This window comes from Erigeron canadensis, chromosome 1 (assembly GCF_010389155.1).
Source record: "Erigeron canadensis isolate Cc75 chromosome 1, C_canadensis_v1, whole genome shotgun sequence".
Taxonomy (NCBI): Eukaryota; Viridiplantae; Streptophyta; class Magnoliopsida; order Asterales; family Asteraceae; genus Erigeron; species Erigeron canadensis.
The window spans coordinates 28,646,186-28,664,004 of NC_057761.1; the positions used below are offsets into that span (position 1 = coordinate 28,646,186).

Genomic DNA, 17,819 nt, shown 5'->3' on the forward strand with positions numbered 1-17,819 from the left:
TTTTCTAGTTTTGAGTATTTATTCTTATTCTTCATATAAACCAAAATCAAATAAATATACATAACTTTTTTTAACAACTTTATTTTATCAGACTAAAAAGCATGAGTATCATCAGCAGGAAACTAGTGGTATGTTTTATTTATTTGATTTTTTTGTTTATAATTTTGTGTATATATATATATATATATATAAATTTTGTGGCCGGTTTCTTTTGTAGCCGACTCTTTTGCCTCAGGCAAGAAGATTGCCTCATTCTTCAAATACCTTGACTTTATTTTCTACTAAATACGAGTCAACCACACCAAAAGGACAAAATTGGTGGTATATGATTCTAAACTAATTCTATTTTTTTATTTTTATTAAAAAAAACAAAAGAAATATGTTTGAACTTCCATGCTTTATCAGATATTATTTGGAAAGTGCCTGGATACATTTCTGCCCCATTGTTGGGATACATGTTAATCTCTAAACCACATATACCCGCTCTTTTTCTGTTATTTTACCATCAGTACAAGGAAGTGCAACTTGGTAAGTATATTAATATTAACAATAACTGTAACAACCGTCATAGAAATGTTTAAATAAATTCCTCGAATCGTGTTGTCGCCATTAGAACGATTCGACGGCTCAATTCAACTTAAGTTCTTGATATATTTTAGACTCAAGTATGTGTTTACATGAAGGCCCATTTGATCTTAAATCTTAATTTAAATGACGAGTCTATAATTTAATACGATAAAATACCAAAATTCGAGTCGTAAACGTTCGTGCTCATAAAAGTTCTAGTTCAAATGTTCGCAAATAGCCCTTGTATTTATTGAGTTCATTTAATATGGGAAAGGTATATAAAGAAAGGATAGAGAACCCTAGTGAGAGAAAACAACTATTCATCATCATCTTCATCTTTCTTCTTTCTCACTCTAAAACACATAGTTGCAGCCACATTCACACACACAAAATTCATCTTTTGATTTTGGATTGTTAAACCAAAATCATTTATACTTCTAGCATCCTTGTGATAATCAAAACATATTTATGAAATCAAATCTCAGGTAACAACAACAAATTTTGAGTTTTTGATCAAATTAAAAGTGTACTTTTTCAAGTTTATGTTCTTGATGATTTGGTCCAAATTTTTGAATGAAAAACGTGTTAATAGCTAATGGGTTTGTGTCTAAATGTGTCTAGTAACCTTTTTATGAACAAATTTGGGTCATAACATGCTTTAATCTACAAAAACCATGTTTGAAAATGAGGGAAAACTTGTTCTTGATGTGTCACGCCTTGTTTATGTTATAGATGGTCTTGAAATTGTTAAAAGTGTTATTGGTTAGTGTTATTATGTATATATGTACTAGTTTTAAGTTCTAACAAGTCCGGAAATTGATCTAGATCTTCGTATATTGTTCATGTGTTGTTTCAGCCCGTTTGAGAGGTGGGACGGTCTTGAGTGAGACGATCTTGGTCCCCAAGATCGTCCTAGGCAGCCTAATGGTACCTTGAGTTTGCTCGTTCGATCTTGTGTGGTGTTGTGTTGTTGGTACGTTGAATGGGTAACTGATCCTTTGGATTGGTTTTGCTCAAACACTTGTTTAATTCAAGCAATCATGTGTCTTGTTCTTGTCTTGGAATGGGATGATCTTGTTCTTATCTTGAGAGACGATCTTGGCTAAGGTAGAAACTAAAACGATCTTGCACTTGAAACCCTAAAACGATCTTGCCCTTGAAACCTTGAGACGATCTTGAAGTCTTGTGTACTTGAAACGATCTTGATTTAAGCCTAACCTAAAACGATCTTGGACCCTAGCTCCTAGGACGATCTTGAGCTTCATAGCTAGGACGATCTTGAGACATCATCAGCTAGGACGACCTTGAAACATGGGAGCCAAGACGATCTTGTACCAAACCCTAGACGAACTTGTTCCATGGCTTCTCACGCTTAACCCTAAATCAATCTAATCATGTACATGATCACCAAACCAATTCATAACAACATTATCACTCAATCAATCACACCAAAGGCTACTTATTAACATCAAAGCTAGTTCATGAATCGATCTAAAGCAACGTACTTTGTGCAAACCCTAATTGAGCATACAAAGACATGTTCTATCTTGATTATTAAAGCACGAGTTCTACGAACAACTAAATTGAGTTCTTAAGTCTAAAGTTCAGTATTAAAGACACGATTCAACTCATTAACACGATAAGTACTTATGTGTGAGTTCTAAGATGTTCGGTTCGAGTCCAGTTCACGTACTTAAAGTTCAATTAAACTCTTTTGAGTCAAAACATTCAAAGATCTTCAGAGGACCAAATCATCAGTTCATCAAGGTTATTTCAGCGAATAATTAATCACAAGAACTAATACATGTGTTCATCTATGATGAATGACTTGTGATTAGGCTTACATCAAGACGTACTTGGGTTCAAATAGATATATCTTACTTATATTTGTGCTTGTTCTCTGTGCTTGCAAACTACGCTTGTACCGGATCAAAGTGAGTCTTCGTAGCCCCTTTTTCTTTACTTATGTTTTGGGGTGAAAGGAATACTACACATGCTTTTATATGCCGTAACTGCTTTTATTATTCTATGGTTGTTTGACTACTTTGTGACATACTAGCCGGTCATGTTGATGACTGTGAGTGCTCGATTGATACATATTAGCCGGTCATGTTGATGACTGTGAGTGCTCGATTGATACATATTAGCCGGTCATATTGATGACTGTGAGTGCTCGATTGATACATATTAGCCGGTCATGTTGATGACTGTGAGTGCGCGATTGATATACTTGCCGGTCATGTTGATGACTGTGTGTGCACGATTAATATATGCTAGCCTGGTACCGTAAGTGCACATCTATACTCAAACACATACTTATGTGCAAAGTTAGTCTCTAGCCACATCATACTACTTTGTCCTACAACATTCTATCGACGACATAAAACATATTTATACAACTTGTTTATGTACTCAAACCTATGAACTCACCAACCTTTGTGTTGACACGTTTAAGTATTCCTTTCAGGTAATCAAGCAAATCGTGGCTAGGATTGGTAGCATGGGACTTTTAGCAGACTGCAGGCTAGGTTTTGAAGTTTGCATACTCTTGTTTATGCTTGATGGCAACATGCCTAACCTTTTCCCCTGCGTGGGAACTTATCTCATCTCTATTTGAATGCCTGTTTTAACTTGTGTGTGATGACTACTATTATGCTTGTTTGGTTATGAAATTGACTATTTATGCTTAATGTATGCACTCATTTAGTATTCCTATGTGACATCCATTTGCGCGTGTGCTTTATCTCACATCCCGAGTTTTCCGCCGTTGTCGGGGTGTTACAATAACACTGTTTTATACATGGACCAAATTCCACATCAATGGGTATCTCATGAACTTTAACTAAATCCACACCAATAATTCCGAATTCCCATTGTATAACTATGGTGGTAGCATCCATATCATTTTCAGAAGGATATATGCTATATATATCACAATAATATGTAAATCCACTTGTAATAAACATAATAAAATCACAAATTATAAACAAAGTGGTTAATACTCAAAACAATAAAACATTTCGCATTCTTAGAGTTTTTTTTATAAATATGGATGGGAAGGAAATTATAGATTTTCAATTTTTTATTTCTTCAGTTTCTCTATTTTTGATTTTCTTCTACAACGGATAAGGAAATGTAAGTATTTCTGAGCCTTAATACTTTTCGGTCATTTTTGGACAAATTCGGAAGGACACAATGATAAATCTTTATAACTTATTTACTTTTTGTTCTTTCCTATTATCGAGAATGAAATTAACTCTTTTTTACCTTTAGTTTATTGAATTTCCCTTCAACTCGAGAATGTATTTATTATAAATATAATTTTTTTCCTTTCCTTTCTTATCGATTTTTTTCTTTTTTTTTTCTTTTTATGTTAAACTTGAGAATTTAGAACCTAAAAAGTGTACAATTAATTAGTTTTTTAGTATATTCAATTTACTATATGCATAAAACACGAAGTTAGGAGTTTGTTTTTATCAAATATACGTCATTCTGCCTTATAACGAATCTAAAGTTGTTGTCATGTTTTTAACGAAGTTGTTGTCAGTTTCTTAACATCATTATCTACATCCACCCCAATAAAGTTTGTTTTTAACGAAGTTAGGAGTTGTTGTCATGCAAATATGTGTTGGCAGTCGTTTTCATTTTACAAATCATGTGTTCTTCCATCATTCTGCCTTATATAACTACACTTTTACTAAGGTGGGTGTAGATAATGATATTAAGAAACTAAGAAACGATTATGGGCTTGGATTCGAGGCACAAGTGATGGATTTACGGACGTTGGCTGAGAAAGTATATGGGCCGGGTACAAACAATTTGGGATTGAAAAGGTGATGTTGTGCTTGATAAGGATATCGAGAAACCAAAACGTATCACGCTAGTCCGTGGGGAAAATATAAGTCGTCGTATAAGCACGTGGCGTATGGATGTCATGATGCATTGAAATCACAAGGATATTGACAACCATGACCTCAAATACAATCGGAGATCATCAACCTGCAAGGGGTACTCTTATGGAGAACGGCTTGTATCTGCGGCAATTAATGTGGGATTGAAATTTTTTAGCATGCAATAATATACGTCCATCACTTTATATCTTAGTAGTAGATATGTATGTTCGATCATCGATCAATAGTAGCGTCTTTCAAGTATAGTAATTGTATCGCAAATCTGAATCAAACTTTATGTACGTAAGAGTTTTGTGTTTGGAGACTAAATTTATTCACTGTTAGATTAATCTTTGAGTCGATCGTGTATGTTTACTTAATCGGTTGATAAATCTCAGCCAATTTTAACTCCAAAACACCGCTCTTTTATGATTTGACTAAACGCACGAATTGGATATAGTTTGTAGAAAATTCATTTTAATTCACTGATGATATGAAGATCGATGCAAAGATGAATGTTTACAGATCGATACAAAGATGAGCGTTTAAGAAACAAAAAATAGATAAGTAAAAACAGGTTAATGAAGTTGATAATATGATTAATTGATTTGATAGTTCCAAAACAGATTTAAAACTACATGTCTGTGATCCAATCCATTTATGATAGACAAAGGCCGAACTTCATAGGGGCAAGAATGAGGGTTTACACACAACCATTTGAGCAACATCAAGTTTTAAACTATGTTATGATTCAAAAATGACGATATATAAAATTAAAAAAGGATATTAAGTAGGCTTTTGGTATGTTTTTTAGTGTAATGGTTGTTGTATTTTTTATTGGTTAGGAAATACGGGTTAGTGAGCATATGCTCAAAGAAACCAATGTTAGCCCGGGACCAAAATACCAGGGCATAGGGGCAGCACTTCTCGTGGCGGTCTTGCTGCGCCAAAAAACCGACAATGAATTCACTAGTTGTTGCCATATCGTTTTACTTATAAGTTAGTGAATACTCAATAACTTATATAACTTATGTTGATACTCAATAACTTATACTCGTATAACTTAAATGTTATATAGGACCCGCAATTACCACCCTTAAACAACTTCTTGAAGAAATTGGAGACACTTATAATTGTCACCCTTAAATGTTATATAGGACCCGCAATTACCACCCTTAAACAACTTCTTGAAGAAATTGGAGACACTTATAATTGTCAAGTTTTTATGGTCTCTTTGACATATTGAAACAAGAGAACACAAAAAGAAAAAAAAAACAATTTATATTGTCTCAATATCTTGATCATTGCAATGCATATTATTCCAATACAAATTTCATATATGTAGAATTAAGTGACATGTACTCGTATGACACCCTCACAAGTCAAACAATCCAAAAGACGGTGGCAGGTAAGTATTACATGCGATGCCCCGATTGCTATAAAACGTATAGAATACCTCAGATTTGACCTTCTCGTATTGAGAAAGACATAGCATTTGATGAATCTGCCTTCCTAAACAAGATCATTAAAGTTAGGACACCTAAATGGCTCAAAAGTTTGACACTAATTACCGAAAAATGAAACATTTCTCAGATAAATAAGTCATAAAAATGGACAGAAAGAAACAAAATGCTACATGAGAACTCGAATTCAACATGAAAACACACAACCATTTCATATTGGTTTTGAATTAGAGTATAACCAATTCAACACCTTCTGGTGTTCTTGATTCAAGCTGCTTCTTGGCGCAAGATCTAGCAGCTTTCTCCTTCTTCAACCGAAAATTTTCATTTGAGATTCTCTCCAAAACCTGATATCGAGGATCAATTACGATTTTCTGGAGAGCAACAGCATTTTCAAAGAAGTAAACAGCTAGTTCAACATCACTGATACGGCCATAATAGCCCACGATTTCCACGACTTCAAGGTGTTGATGGGAATGCTTTGCCACACGCCTAACTTTTCTTCTTCTCTTGGCTGGTGACATCCAAATTAACTGCAAAACACGCCACAAATATACATGATGTTTAGAGATGGCAGTTCCTGCCTATTTGGATATAGATTGGTTATGTTTTATCTCTAATAGGTAAAGATAGGTTAAACTGAAAAGGGTCAGATGGTCAAACAAGGTGAAAGTCATTTGAAATGAATTCAAATTCCGAACACCTAGTTAAGATTATTCTTGCAACAATATTTAAGATGCATAGTTTGTTGAAGATTTATAGAGGGAACAAAAAATGTTTGCCGGGCGGCTCAACCAGTGCTAACCCATTTTGAGCGGCTGCACAACGCACCAATTTTGCCCAGCCCGACCCAGCCCATATTGCTGCTCATAAGTCATAACACTAGGGGAACCAATAAGCAGAAATCAAAAGGGAAGATAACAAAGATAGATAACAAAGACATAAACCGAAATGAAGAATATCAGGGTGCCTTTGGCCCAAGTTAGAACTTCTATTCATAAAGAAAATGAACCTGTCTAATACTCTAATTTGAAGCATGTATGCTTTATCCTAACTATCGATGTACAATGACAATTCCCTCTTTACCATAAAAATTGAAACTTTTCTTCTGTAAGAGTTGCACACCTTTTGTAATCATTACAAGAAAACTGAAGTCATCAATTTGACTCCAAGAGTTTCCTTTATTACGTATATCATTAACACCTTTCTTTAAAATTATTGACAAATAGTCAGACATTTTCTTAAGACCTTGTGGGAAGTCGGGGGACCAAAAGATGCTGTTTTTACCCTATTATCATTAGACACTGGGATCACATTCCAGTTTCCCTCAAAACCAAATGATTGTAAATGAGCTCTTTGCTTGTGCTAGAGCCTAGAGGTGGAAATTTTGACCCAACTACCTACAGATGGGTCAAGTTGGGTACTTTATAGTTTATATATGAAACGGGCTAAGCTATATGATTTAGTTAAAAAAGAAACAAGCCACATTTTGAAAATTTTAGACTATGCTTGTATTATCACATCATACTACTAGTAATACACAAATAATTGATACTGCTAGAATTATACTGACAAAAAGTGTTCATGGTCCATCTAACCTGATCCAAACTAAAACACAAATGTTTTGACCCAAACCCGTTACCCAGCCTACCTGATCCACCCTTGTTGCCACCCTTTGAGGTAATATGTCCAATATGTTAAAGGTGTTTCAGATATGTTGATAGCCAAAAATGGCATGAACTCTGGTCCACGTATAATATGTATAAACTTAAAAATAAATTTAGCATACAAGTATAGACTGAAATCCGTGGTTGCATCTAAAACCTCCAAAGAGTCATCTATTCTTTAGAGCATATAAAGTTTATCCACAATCATTATTGAATATAAGGTTTCTTTATCCACACTATCGTTTTGCTCTCTAAAACCAGAAAACTCGTAAGGTTTCATTAGTTCATAGCATTTTCCTTGGTAGGTCTTGTCTCCATCTTTCACATATTAAAGTGAATGGGACCAATCACCATATCTTCACATCTCATCTCACTAGATATCAGGGACCCACGATAAAGTTGGTCTGTTAAGTAATGTTTCATTTAGAATCATACGTTGATAAAACCGTAGGTTTGCTATAGCTAGAACAAAGTACTAATCCACAAAATATCCGTATGTCTAGTGAAGACTGAATGTTTTCACTAGACAAGAACTATAAGGCAAGTAGCTTGAGAAAGCTAAATGTCTGAGATCCATTAAGAAGGAAAAAATAGTGAAATCTCAAGTACTCAATTCAATATCTACAGCTTATTGTTAAAAAGATGATGGGTAAATAAGTAATTTCAGCTTGAAAACCTGGCACGGGAAGAATGTTCCAAAACTGAATTGTTTCAATTCACGGAACAAGGAGATTACCATACATACGTTTTTGGCATTCTAACATTCTATATGAACAAAAGAACTCAGATTAAAATGAATGTCAAAACTAAGTGGCTTAAATATATATGCCTAATTCTATAGTTAGATTATGTCTTAATTCGAAGTAAGGCAATAACCTGTATCACAAATCTACCCAAATTTGGGCATGCCTTCGCCAAAGAAGTAAACTCAAGGAGACTATCATCATCCCATGCTCCAACTTTCAATATCAATTCCCTGAGTTTCAGTAGTTCAGGAAAAGAAAGAAACTTTATATTTTCCTGTAGAGAAGAGCAGCAAGAATCAAAGGCAAACTTAAGAGTTTAATAAGAGGTGGCAAATCGAAAAGTTCAGCTCAAATGAAAACAAGTCGAACAGCCGGAAAGTGACCCGAAGTATATTCCTAAAAAGTTAGATTAGTTTTCTACTTACAAATTTTTTTGTAAATCATACTTTAACACTTTAACCATCTAATAAGGGAAAACTATAAATGTTTGCAGGTTGTCTACATCTCAACCTTTCGTAGGAGTAAGGTTGTCTACATCTCAACCTCCCCCATACACAGTCGAAGACGGTATTGGGACCCAAAATTCATGGAAGACGGCATTGGGAGTTACTTTTTTATTAATGTTTGCAGGTTAAGCTGACCAAACTCTAATATTCAAGAAAAAAAACACCATTAACATGACAATACTAACCTCTGGTCGGTAAATGTCCAATGTAAGAACTTGAAGATAAGAAATGCAACACGATATCTGCCCGAAAACATTATTCTCAAAGCCAGAATACCCTTCACCAATTGAAACTTCATCAAGCATTGGAAGATTACTGAGTTTTATACTAATCCCGGGTCCTAAGTAGCTAAATGACTCGATATTCAAATCAGTTATCTCAATGGATTTAACTCCAAAACAGAAAACTAACTCAAAGTACTTCAAAACAAGTGATTGGCCACTAATTTTAACATTTACTAAATCCTCCGAACCATGAATAGATAGTTTTTGAAGAGCCGTACAATTGAATAGAAGTGTTGAAAATGCTTCTTCACTCACATTAACACATTTCAAAAAGAGAGCTTTAAGAGACTTTATTCCCATCTCTGTGCCGCAAACCGATTTGGGAATACGCAAAGATTGGCGTTTAGCAGTCAACCCACTTCTATCAAAAACCTTGATCGGAAAAACATAGTTTCGAGGAGGTTGGCGAAGCATCTCCCCATTCTCTAACAAATCCAATTCAATCTTTTGAGCTCTTTTGGATAATGCAAACTCAACCCATTTATCAATGGCACTTTTGGAACTCTTATCTAAATCAAAACAAATCTTGAACTCATCAATGGTAGGACCCTTGTGTTGTCTGGTCACACGGTTGACCCAATTGATAAATTTAGGCCTCTCTACAACACGCAACTTATAATCAAGTGCTATCTTATCTAGCGTCTCATTGGCATCAAAATCCAAAGAATACATTTGACACCATAAATATCTCCATCTTGTTGAGAGATTACTAGTGGTTACAGCTTCCTTAAGAGACAGTCGAGAAAGTATAGAGACAAGAATATCATCCGGCATTCGACTGATAAAATCATTCGATTTAAAACCATAATTCTCCCCCTTCACAAGTTCAAAAAAAAAAAAAAAAAAGAAAAAATCAGTTAAACTCCAAAAATCAACAATCCTTACACGTGACTACAATTTTTGGCAAGGTAAAGCAGCTCCTTTTTTTTAGTTATTACACATACACATGACAATGTTAGTAACACCAATGAACATTATTTGGTTGTGGCATAAAATACTCATTAATAAGCAAGAATTACATAAGGGGGTTACATTCTAAGGCTAATGTACCAGAATATTACAAACTTTCACCAAATTGTCATTGTATGTTACAAATTTTTATCTTTTGATGTAAAAATCTTCTGATACGATACCAATCAATATAAACGACCTTCTACACCAGTTAAAACGGCAATAAGGCACACACTTTCACTTAAAAAAAGAAACTTTGAGTCATGTCACCAGTTTGGCTTTTCATAGAATATTACTTGCATACATATGTTACATTTGTAGCAAATGAAAAGTTTGTCATATCAGAAACATAATGGGAACCAATTCATCACATACAACGACAATTCGATAAAATTCATTACATTTTGGATGCTATAACCCCTAAGTTACACTAACTGAATAAGATAAGCTACCCAAATAAAATAAAAAGCACAAATTTAACCATAATCACACTCATTAGAGGCAAACTATTCTTAAAGATAATTTAAGGGTCATATTACAATAAGAAATCAAGAACCAAATAATTTAAGTAACTAGAAAAATAACCTTATTTTGTGAGATTCGAGCCCTTTTCCTCATCTTCTAGTAAATAAAACAAAAAAATAATAATAATAATAATCAATAAGTGGCTGTTAATTGGTAATTCATGAAAAATGATCTGGGGTTTACTGATACTGTACTATTAGTCATTTTCTGAAAGTGATGATGATGATAAAATAAGCATAAAAATAGGTCGATAAAAGGAAACGAAAAAGATCATACTAGTCCACACCCAGATGTAGGAAGTTGGATTTTATACTAGTGTTCGTGTTTATATATATATATAGGCTTGTGGAGTCATTGGGCTTGAACTAGATGGGTTTCAATTCCACACTTGAGTTGGTTTTGGTTATGTCCCATTAGTTTATTTTTCTTGTTCTTTTCATCGTATATTTATTTACTTAGTTAGATCTAATGTCATTCCTCTTATAGAGTTGTGTTACACAACACAAACACGATAAACATACGAACATGTTTAGGCTAAATATGAACACGACACGATAACTAATCATGTCAATTTTTTTAAACATGAACACGACACGAAACTTAACGAGTTACACGATAAGAAACCTGGTAAAATACTTGTTAACAAAAATTCTAAATTTAAACCATCGAACCTGTTAAGGAACCTGTTAAAGACACGAAACCTGTTAAGACACGATAAGAAACCTGGTAAGAGACATGTTAACATGTTTTAACATATATCTTAGCATGTTTCATTTAGTGTATATGTATATTATAGGTCTTTTCGTGTCTTCAACTGTTAAGACATGAAATATGTTAAAGCCAAACACGAAACTTGCTAAAATCAGGTCGTGTCGTGTTAAGAGGTCAGTGTCATAAATTGTCAGCTCTACTTTTTATATATCCAACTTTAATTTTATAGGAAATTAATTATAAGAAAATCATGTCTTTATTTTTAAGAGTATTTTGATCACAAAACAAGACCTCAATGTCTCAATCTTTTCAAATATCAATTAATCTATTGATATATCAATTCATCTATTGATGGTAGTTATATTTCATCAGTTTTGGTTTTAAAATTTTCAAAGAAGGGTTTGGTATTTAGAAGTTTGCTATACATACGATATTATGGCTATGGTTAAGCTAGCAAAAAGTGTTGTATACAACAGTTGAAAATTACTTTTAATATATAGTTATTTTTATGTATAACATTTTACTGCATATTATTCATAGTGTTAGGACTAACTATAGCAGGTAAGCGGTGGCCTTCGGTGGTCACTGATCCCCTTGTAGAAGAAGGGTTATGACACAGATGAAAGAAAGGGTGTAAAGGATGAGGGTAGTAGCCACCACCGGGTGGTGAAAACTTTACTGGGCTCATTTCTAAATGTATTGATTGGTTTTTTGGGTATTGCAGTACTAAACTAACAATGATGGGTTACAGGGAAAATGAGAAAGAAACGTTGAGGTGGCAGTATTTTTATAAGGTGGTGAGGCGAAAGATTACAGATCTAACACTTATGAATATCAAAATCTTTGATATTATATTGTCGACTCATAACTTTTGACTCGACTTATTATCATTCGATTCGTGACTCGACTCGTAAGAGTCAAGACATTTTTATATACTACATTATGTTGTAGTTGACTTGTTTTTAGTGTAAATCGACTCTAAGTTGTAAGAGTTGACGAGTTTAACAAGTATTTCTATATTCAATTCATACTTTATAAGTTCATAGGTCGCTTTTGATTTGATTTACAACGGAATCAAAACTAGACAATATCTATCACTGTGTTGATTTTATTTATTCGGCCCATAGTCAGGCCAGATTGGGTTTAAAAGTTAAACCTAAAACCAAGCCTTGTTGCAAGTTTGGAGTCTTGGGCTAGTTTAAAACAAACGTCAAGTATTTTTTTTTTTAAAGAGCTTGCGTTATGTCATATGAAAACAAGTTGGAAAAGATAATATGATTGGATTAGCAGTGAGTAGTGACTACTGAATAGGTGTTTATGTCAAAAACAATAAATTATTAAGAATTTGGTGTTTGGGTAGCTTTATAGATGTACTCATGACAAGTTGTGTATCGTGTAATTGATATTTACAAAACTATATCCATAAAACATCGCGTCACTAAATCAATGAAAATCGAAGTGTGTTTTACACTTAATTTGATCTACGAGCATACATTATATTATATATATATTATATTTATATATGTATCACTCAAACCTGGCAGGAAAAAACAACATTCATACGGTTTTACAAGATAAAATGAACTTAGTTTATCAAACACACAATTAATCCAAAAAATAGCTTAATTAATTAATTCGATCATCACAAATTCTTTGAGGTGCGATATCTATCTAATGGATCTTTGAGAGGAACCCTTTCATGGTACACTCTCCAAGCATAATCTTCAAAGGAAAATGAATCAAACAAAACTTCTTCTTTCGATTTATCAAACTCATCTTGATCGTGTTTGTCGTTGTGGTGGTCGGTGTCCCCATCGTTACTCACCGCCCTCGAAGGAAGAGTAGATACAGTGTTCTCTAACGGCAATGTTACCAAGAGAGACATCGATAAGGTAGTTTTGTCTTTTGCTTCTTCTTCAATGTTTAGTGTCGGGTTTCCTCTTATTTTCTTCAACTTTCCATTGCTCCATACCTAATAGACAATTATGCCACAAAATGTGACTTTTCCAAAAAGAACAAATAAAATACAAAAATGAAATGTTTCACTCAAAGCTTTAATCAAAACTCGAACGAGGTGATCCATCCATACACATCTAGCTGTATATTATCATTATTACATGATTCACAAATTTTATAAAACAGCAAGATATCACATTTATTGTTTGTGAAATGTGTTAATTAAACTTTGAGAAATGTTAATTACAGCCCTTAGGACTGTATTTAACATACATAAAAAACTTATATTTTCCGTATTAATAACTCATCTCCTGATTTATGATAAATGTACAAATACTCTATGAGTCTTGCCTTAAACTTTTAAGAGAAACAATCTGTGCAACTTGCATAAATTGATCAATCGATTACATGCAATTTTATGTTATACAAATCAGCAAATAATACAAAATTTACAATACCTAAGTTGCATATACTAATTGCATACACAATTTCTCAATTATTATATACAACGTATGAGCCTATGAGGCATATTGCACCGAATTCCAGTTCAAAAAAAGACACCGATATAAGTACACAAAATGACAAAAGATATAGTCGAAATCAAATTAATTGATGCACACCTAGAAACTAACATTACGTATCGTATCAAACAACAACAAATCTGTAGACTTTATATCCCAATAAGAATAATTAAGAAATATAATATACATTGTATATACACACGCAATCCTTACTATGGTTAGAACAAATTAAAAAAACTTAATATAAATATCAAACTAAATCAATTATAACTTAAACTATATCAACTTATCAAGTACTTGGGTCCATTTGGCGGCCATCATGGTTGACAGAACGGTCAGAACCCGTAAACACTGGTTTTGTGTTTACATATTTTATTTGAGTTTGCCTAACTTGTCTATATAATTAACAAATATTTATTTAATTTAGTACTGTTAATTCGATCAATTTAGTATTTACTATTACTATCATTATATCAATATTGATCAATCATAAACAAATACATCATCATTTGTGTTTTTAGACACACAAGTTAAGACTCATTTTATTTTAATTCAATATTACATAGCACGCATTGTCATAACTAATAAACATTAATATGATTTCAAACGAAACACTATCTTCATATGTATAAAAATAATAAGAAATGATATGTAGACATAACGCGCGCGTACGTTTTTGTAATTTATTTTTCTCGTTTTAGTGTTCTAGACACATTTTTATCAACAAAACATAAATAACAATAATTATCTATAATAAAACTAAAAGAGAGGGTTGGGAGTAACTTGGCACCCCTAATCCACCTTTTTGAGTTTAATCTTCCATCCTTATTAATCCTTTACTTTTTTAATATTAATCTAAATTAATTTACACTTTTTGGTTTTCCATCACCAATTTACACTTTAACCCAATCTAAAATAATTAATTTACACTTTTTGGTTTTCCATCATCAATTTACACTTTAACCCAATTTAAAAATAATTAACTTACATTTTTTGATTTTCCATCACCAATTTATACTTTAATCCAATTTTAAAATAATTAATTATGCTTCTCAAAAAAAAAAAAAAAAACCTACGTCCAATCAAACCAAAAAATAGTCGACTACTAGGGGTTTTTTTTTTTTTAGTTAACTGTTTGTAGTAAGTTTAGATTTAACAAACTGTAAATTTTTAATTTAACTAAAGTTGGAAAAAAAAAGGTAAACTGAAATCAATATTTATATGGAGTTAATTTTCATATGTTTCATTTTTTTAGTTTCATATTAATTAAATTATGATATTGGTCATAGGGATTTAACATTATTGAATTCCAATTTTTAACTTTGATTAATATATTTTAAGACTACCCGTCCATTGGACGGGCTTGAGCATTAGTATTTATATATATTGTTACCTGAGCAATATCACCAAGCGTGACCAAAATCGAGTCCTTTTGCGACTGAACGGATACCCAACCCGAATCCGACAACAAAGAGCATTTTTCACTAGCAAACTGATAATGCAACCCGATAACATAAGGATAAATCTGACCCGACCCGATCATTTTCTCTACGGGTTGACCCGAACCATCAGAGACCCACATCAAAGAACAAACATTAGACGGGTCATCTAAAGTTGGGTTATGTAACCTTAAGGCACATGTTATTGCTTCCATGACATATAAACCAACTTTTTCCATTTCTTTAGTGAACTCACGTAACGAATTTATAGAAAAGTCAAGTGAACCATTTGTCGAGCAAGACGAGTCAAGAAACAACGATTTGTTATCGTCTTCTATGTCGTTTTCAAAACCGAGTGGCCAGTTTCTAGGAAAATGTTGTTGTTTTTGGTGTTGGGATATGTTGAGTATTGCTTGTGAGTCTATCTTGGCTAAATGAGCTAGTTTGGAGGGAATAGGATGGTCAATTAGTTGGAAAAAACCGAGTTTGAAAGCGGAAGGTAAGGAGGTGTCGAGGTTTGTGTAAGGGATTAGTAGTGGAGATGTTGTCGTGGGCGTGGAAAGGGAAGAGCGACGACGAAGAAGTGTGGGAGTGTTAGCGAGATTTGGTGGGAGACGATGGAGAAGTCGGGATAGGAGATCGATTGAGTTTGAGTCGGACGTGGTGATCGTGGTTGTAGAAGGCGTCGGTGGTGGTGCTGATGTAACAGTGTGAAATATATTTTCGCGATTATGAGTTGATGAAGCCATGGTTGGAGAATACAGATTGATAATTTTGATATGGAGAGAAAAATGGTTTGCTTGTTGGATATGTTTTTTTTGGGGGATTTTGATATGAGATGAATTATGTTGGCGTAGTGTGTTATGATTTCATTCGTTATATAATAGAAGTCTTAGGAAATCAAAAGCCGACTAATGACGTTTTAAATTCGTACCTTTTCATTTTCAAAGTAGATTAAGATAAGTGTGGACTTGTTTTATTTTTTATTGTACTAACATAATTCTGTATATACTATATTTGTTTCAAACCTCTCATAAACCATCACTGACACAAATCTTCTTCTACACCCTAAACAAATTTTGGCAATCTATATACAAATGTCGATATTTGTATGTTTTTCTCGACAAATGTTACCAAAATGGACAATATATCCAGTTATCCACACATGTAAATATGTATACGTTTATATCAACGAATGTTGGCAATTTATGTACTCAGTTATATGCAATGTGAGGACTATTTGACTACATAAAAGTAACTTTCAATGTCGTCTTCTACGGGTTTTGGGTCTTAAATATCGTATTCGACGGTGTATGAGGGAGGTTGAGATGTTGACAATTTTATCCCTACCAAAGATAGAGAGGTTGCTTCTAGTATTTATCAAAGATAGAAAAGAACATCCAACATTGCTGGACATAAGGTTCTTCTCCAACCCAGTTGGTTTAAACTATTTGACTACATGAGTTTGGTTTTTTACTTAAATATATATGTGCAATGTGCTTAAATTACTTTAATTATTAATCGTTGGTGTAAATACGATCGTTAATATAATTTGGCCAGATATCAAGTCAACTATATGTGTTTAAAGTTTTATCTACTTTATATTTTCTATTTTTTGAATGGCAATAAAAAGAAAGTTAAATTATACGAGTAGCATTTGGGATACTGTCGAATAAAGTTAGAGTATACCATTTGGGATACAAGTGTAAAGGTGGATTATGTATGAGAAAAAATGTTCAAAAAAATTCCTGGAGAAAATAAATATAGTACCACTACTTTACGCGGGGGAATGGCAATCTGGTAACATGTTGTCAGGAATCTTGTGCGTATGGTGGAGTTGGTGTGTTTAGTTGTTTACAAACTTCAATGGTGGAATAAAGAGAATGAAATGCTCTTTTTACAATTTTCAATGATAACTAAAAAATTTTTAATCCAAAAGAGTAAATCACAAATATAGAGATATCTAATATACCTTATTTCAACCGGTTTTGTTTAAAAAAAACCCTCTCAATGTACGTTATTTAAGTACTACGAGTATTATAGATAATGAGTAATGACTTTAGATGTAAACGTGAGTTAAAGGAAAATGGGTAAGCAATTAAAAGGTGAAAAGTAAAATCGTATCTTCTATTTTTATAAAATTTTCAATATGGGTGCCACAGTCTTTAATAAGCATTACTCGAATGGTATTCGCGTAATGAAACAACATTTGGTGGTGATGACAACGATTATTGGTGGTGATGACAACGATTACTGATGGTGGTGGTAGTGACGACGTCAAGTGATATAGGTTAACGTAATGTAATTGATGTAGGTGATAGCGAATATACTTTATAATATAGTGGTTTGAGATATAAATTAGTTAATTAAAAAGAATTGGGTATAACCATCTCAAAAAAAGCGGCTCATAAAAGTATAATGTTCATTTTCATTGTATTTTTTTTAATTTTCAAAAGTGAGGATGGGGAAGGATAGATTGGCAAGTAATTAGTAAATAGTATTGCTCTTTTGGCAAGTAATATAGACGTTTTATTTGGCCAATTGTAGTGAAGGTTGGGAGCTTTATTTGTCACCTCTTTTATACGAGTATAAA

At 33.1% G+C, this 17,819-nt stretch overlaps 2 protein-coding genes across 2 annotated transcripts; both read right to left on the reverse strand.

Annotated features, from left to right (window-relative positions):
* Positions 1-6,002: 6,002 nt before the first annotated feature.
* Positions 6,003-10,862, reverse strand: LOC122581956 (FBD-associated F-box protein At5g22730-like). The gene is made up of 4 exons (XM_043754291.1): positions 10,660-10,862; positions 9,025-9,939; positions 8,464-8,607; positions 6,003-6,453 (listed from the first exon to the last, which is right to left on the reverse strand). Exons 1-4 carry the CDS (start codon positions 10,690-10,692, stop codon positions 6,148-6,150), a joined length of 1,398 nt encoding a protein of 465 aa, XP_043610226.1. The 5' UTR covers positions 10,693-10,862; the 3' UTR covers positions 6,003-6,147.
* A 1,942-nt stretch (positions 10,863-12,804) lies between these two features.
* Positions 12,805-16,065, reverse strand: LOC122585464 (gibberellin 2-beta-dioxygenase 3). Its single transcript, XM_043757592.1, has 2 exons — positions 15,181-16,065; positions 12,805-13,282 (listed from the first exon to the last, which is right to left on the reverse strand). The coding sequence occupies exons 1-2, from the start codon at positions 15,973-15,975 to the stop codon at positions 12,953-12,955; spliced, it is 1,125 nt and encodes a 374-aa protein (XP_043613527.1). The 5' UTR covers positions 15,976-16,065; the 3' UTR covers positions 12,805-12,952.
* Positions 16,066-17,819: the final 1,754 nt, after the last annotated feature.

Bases quoted from the DNA above. Each gene is read 5' to 3' on its own strand.
- LOC122585464 (XM_043757592.1), bottom strand. From the start codon at position 15,975: ATGGCTTCATCAACTCATAATCGCGAAAATATATTTCACACTGTTACA. The intron at 13,283-15,180 runs GTAACAATATAT...ATTGTCTATTAG, and splicing joins CGCTTGGTGATATTGCTCAG to GTATGGAGCAATGGAAAGTT.
- LOC122581956 (XM_043754291.1), bottom strand. From the start codon at position 10,692: ATGAGGAAAAGGGCTCGAATCTCACAAAATAAG. The intron at 8,608-9,024 runs GTTAGTATTGTC...TCTTCTCTACAG, and splicing joins TGGACATTTACCGACCAGAG to GAAAATATAAAGTTTCTTTC. The intron at 6,454-8,463 runs GTTATTGCCTTA...CGTGTTTTGCAG, and splicing joins TGGGTAGATTTGTGATACAG to TTAATTTGGATGTCACCAGC.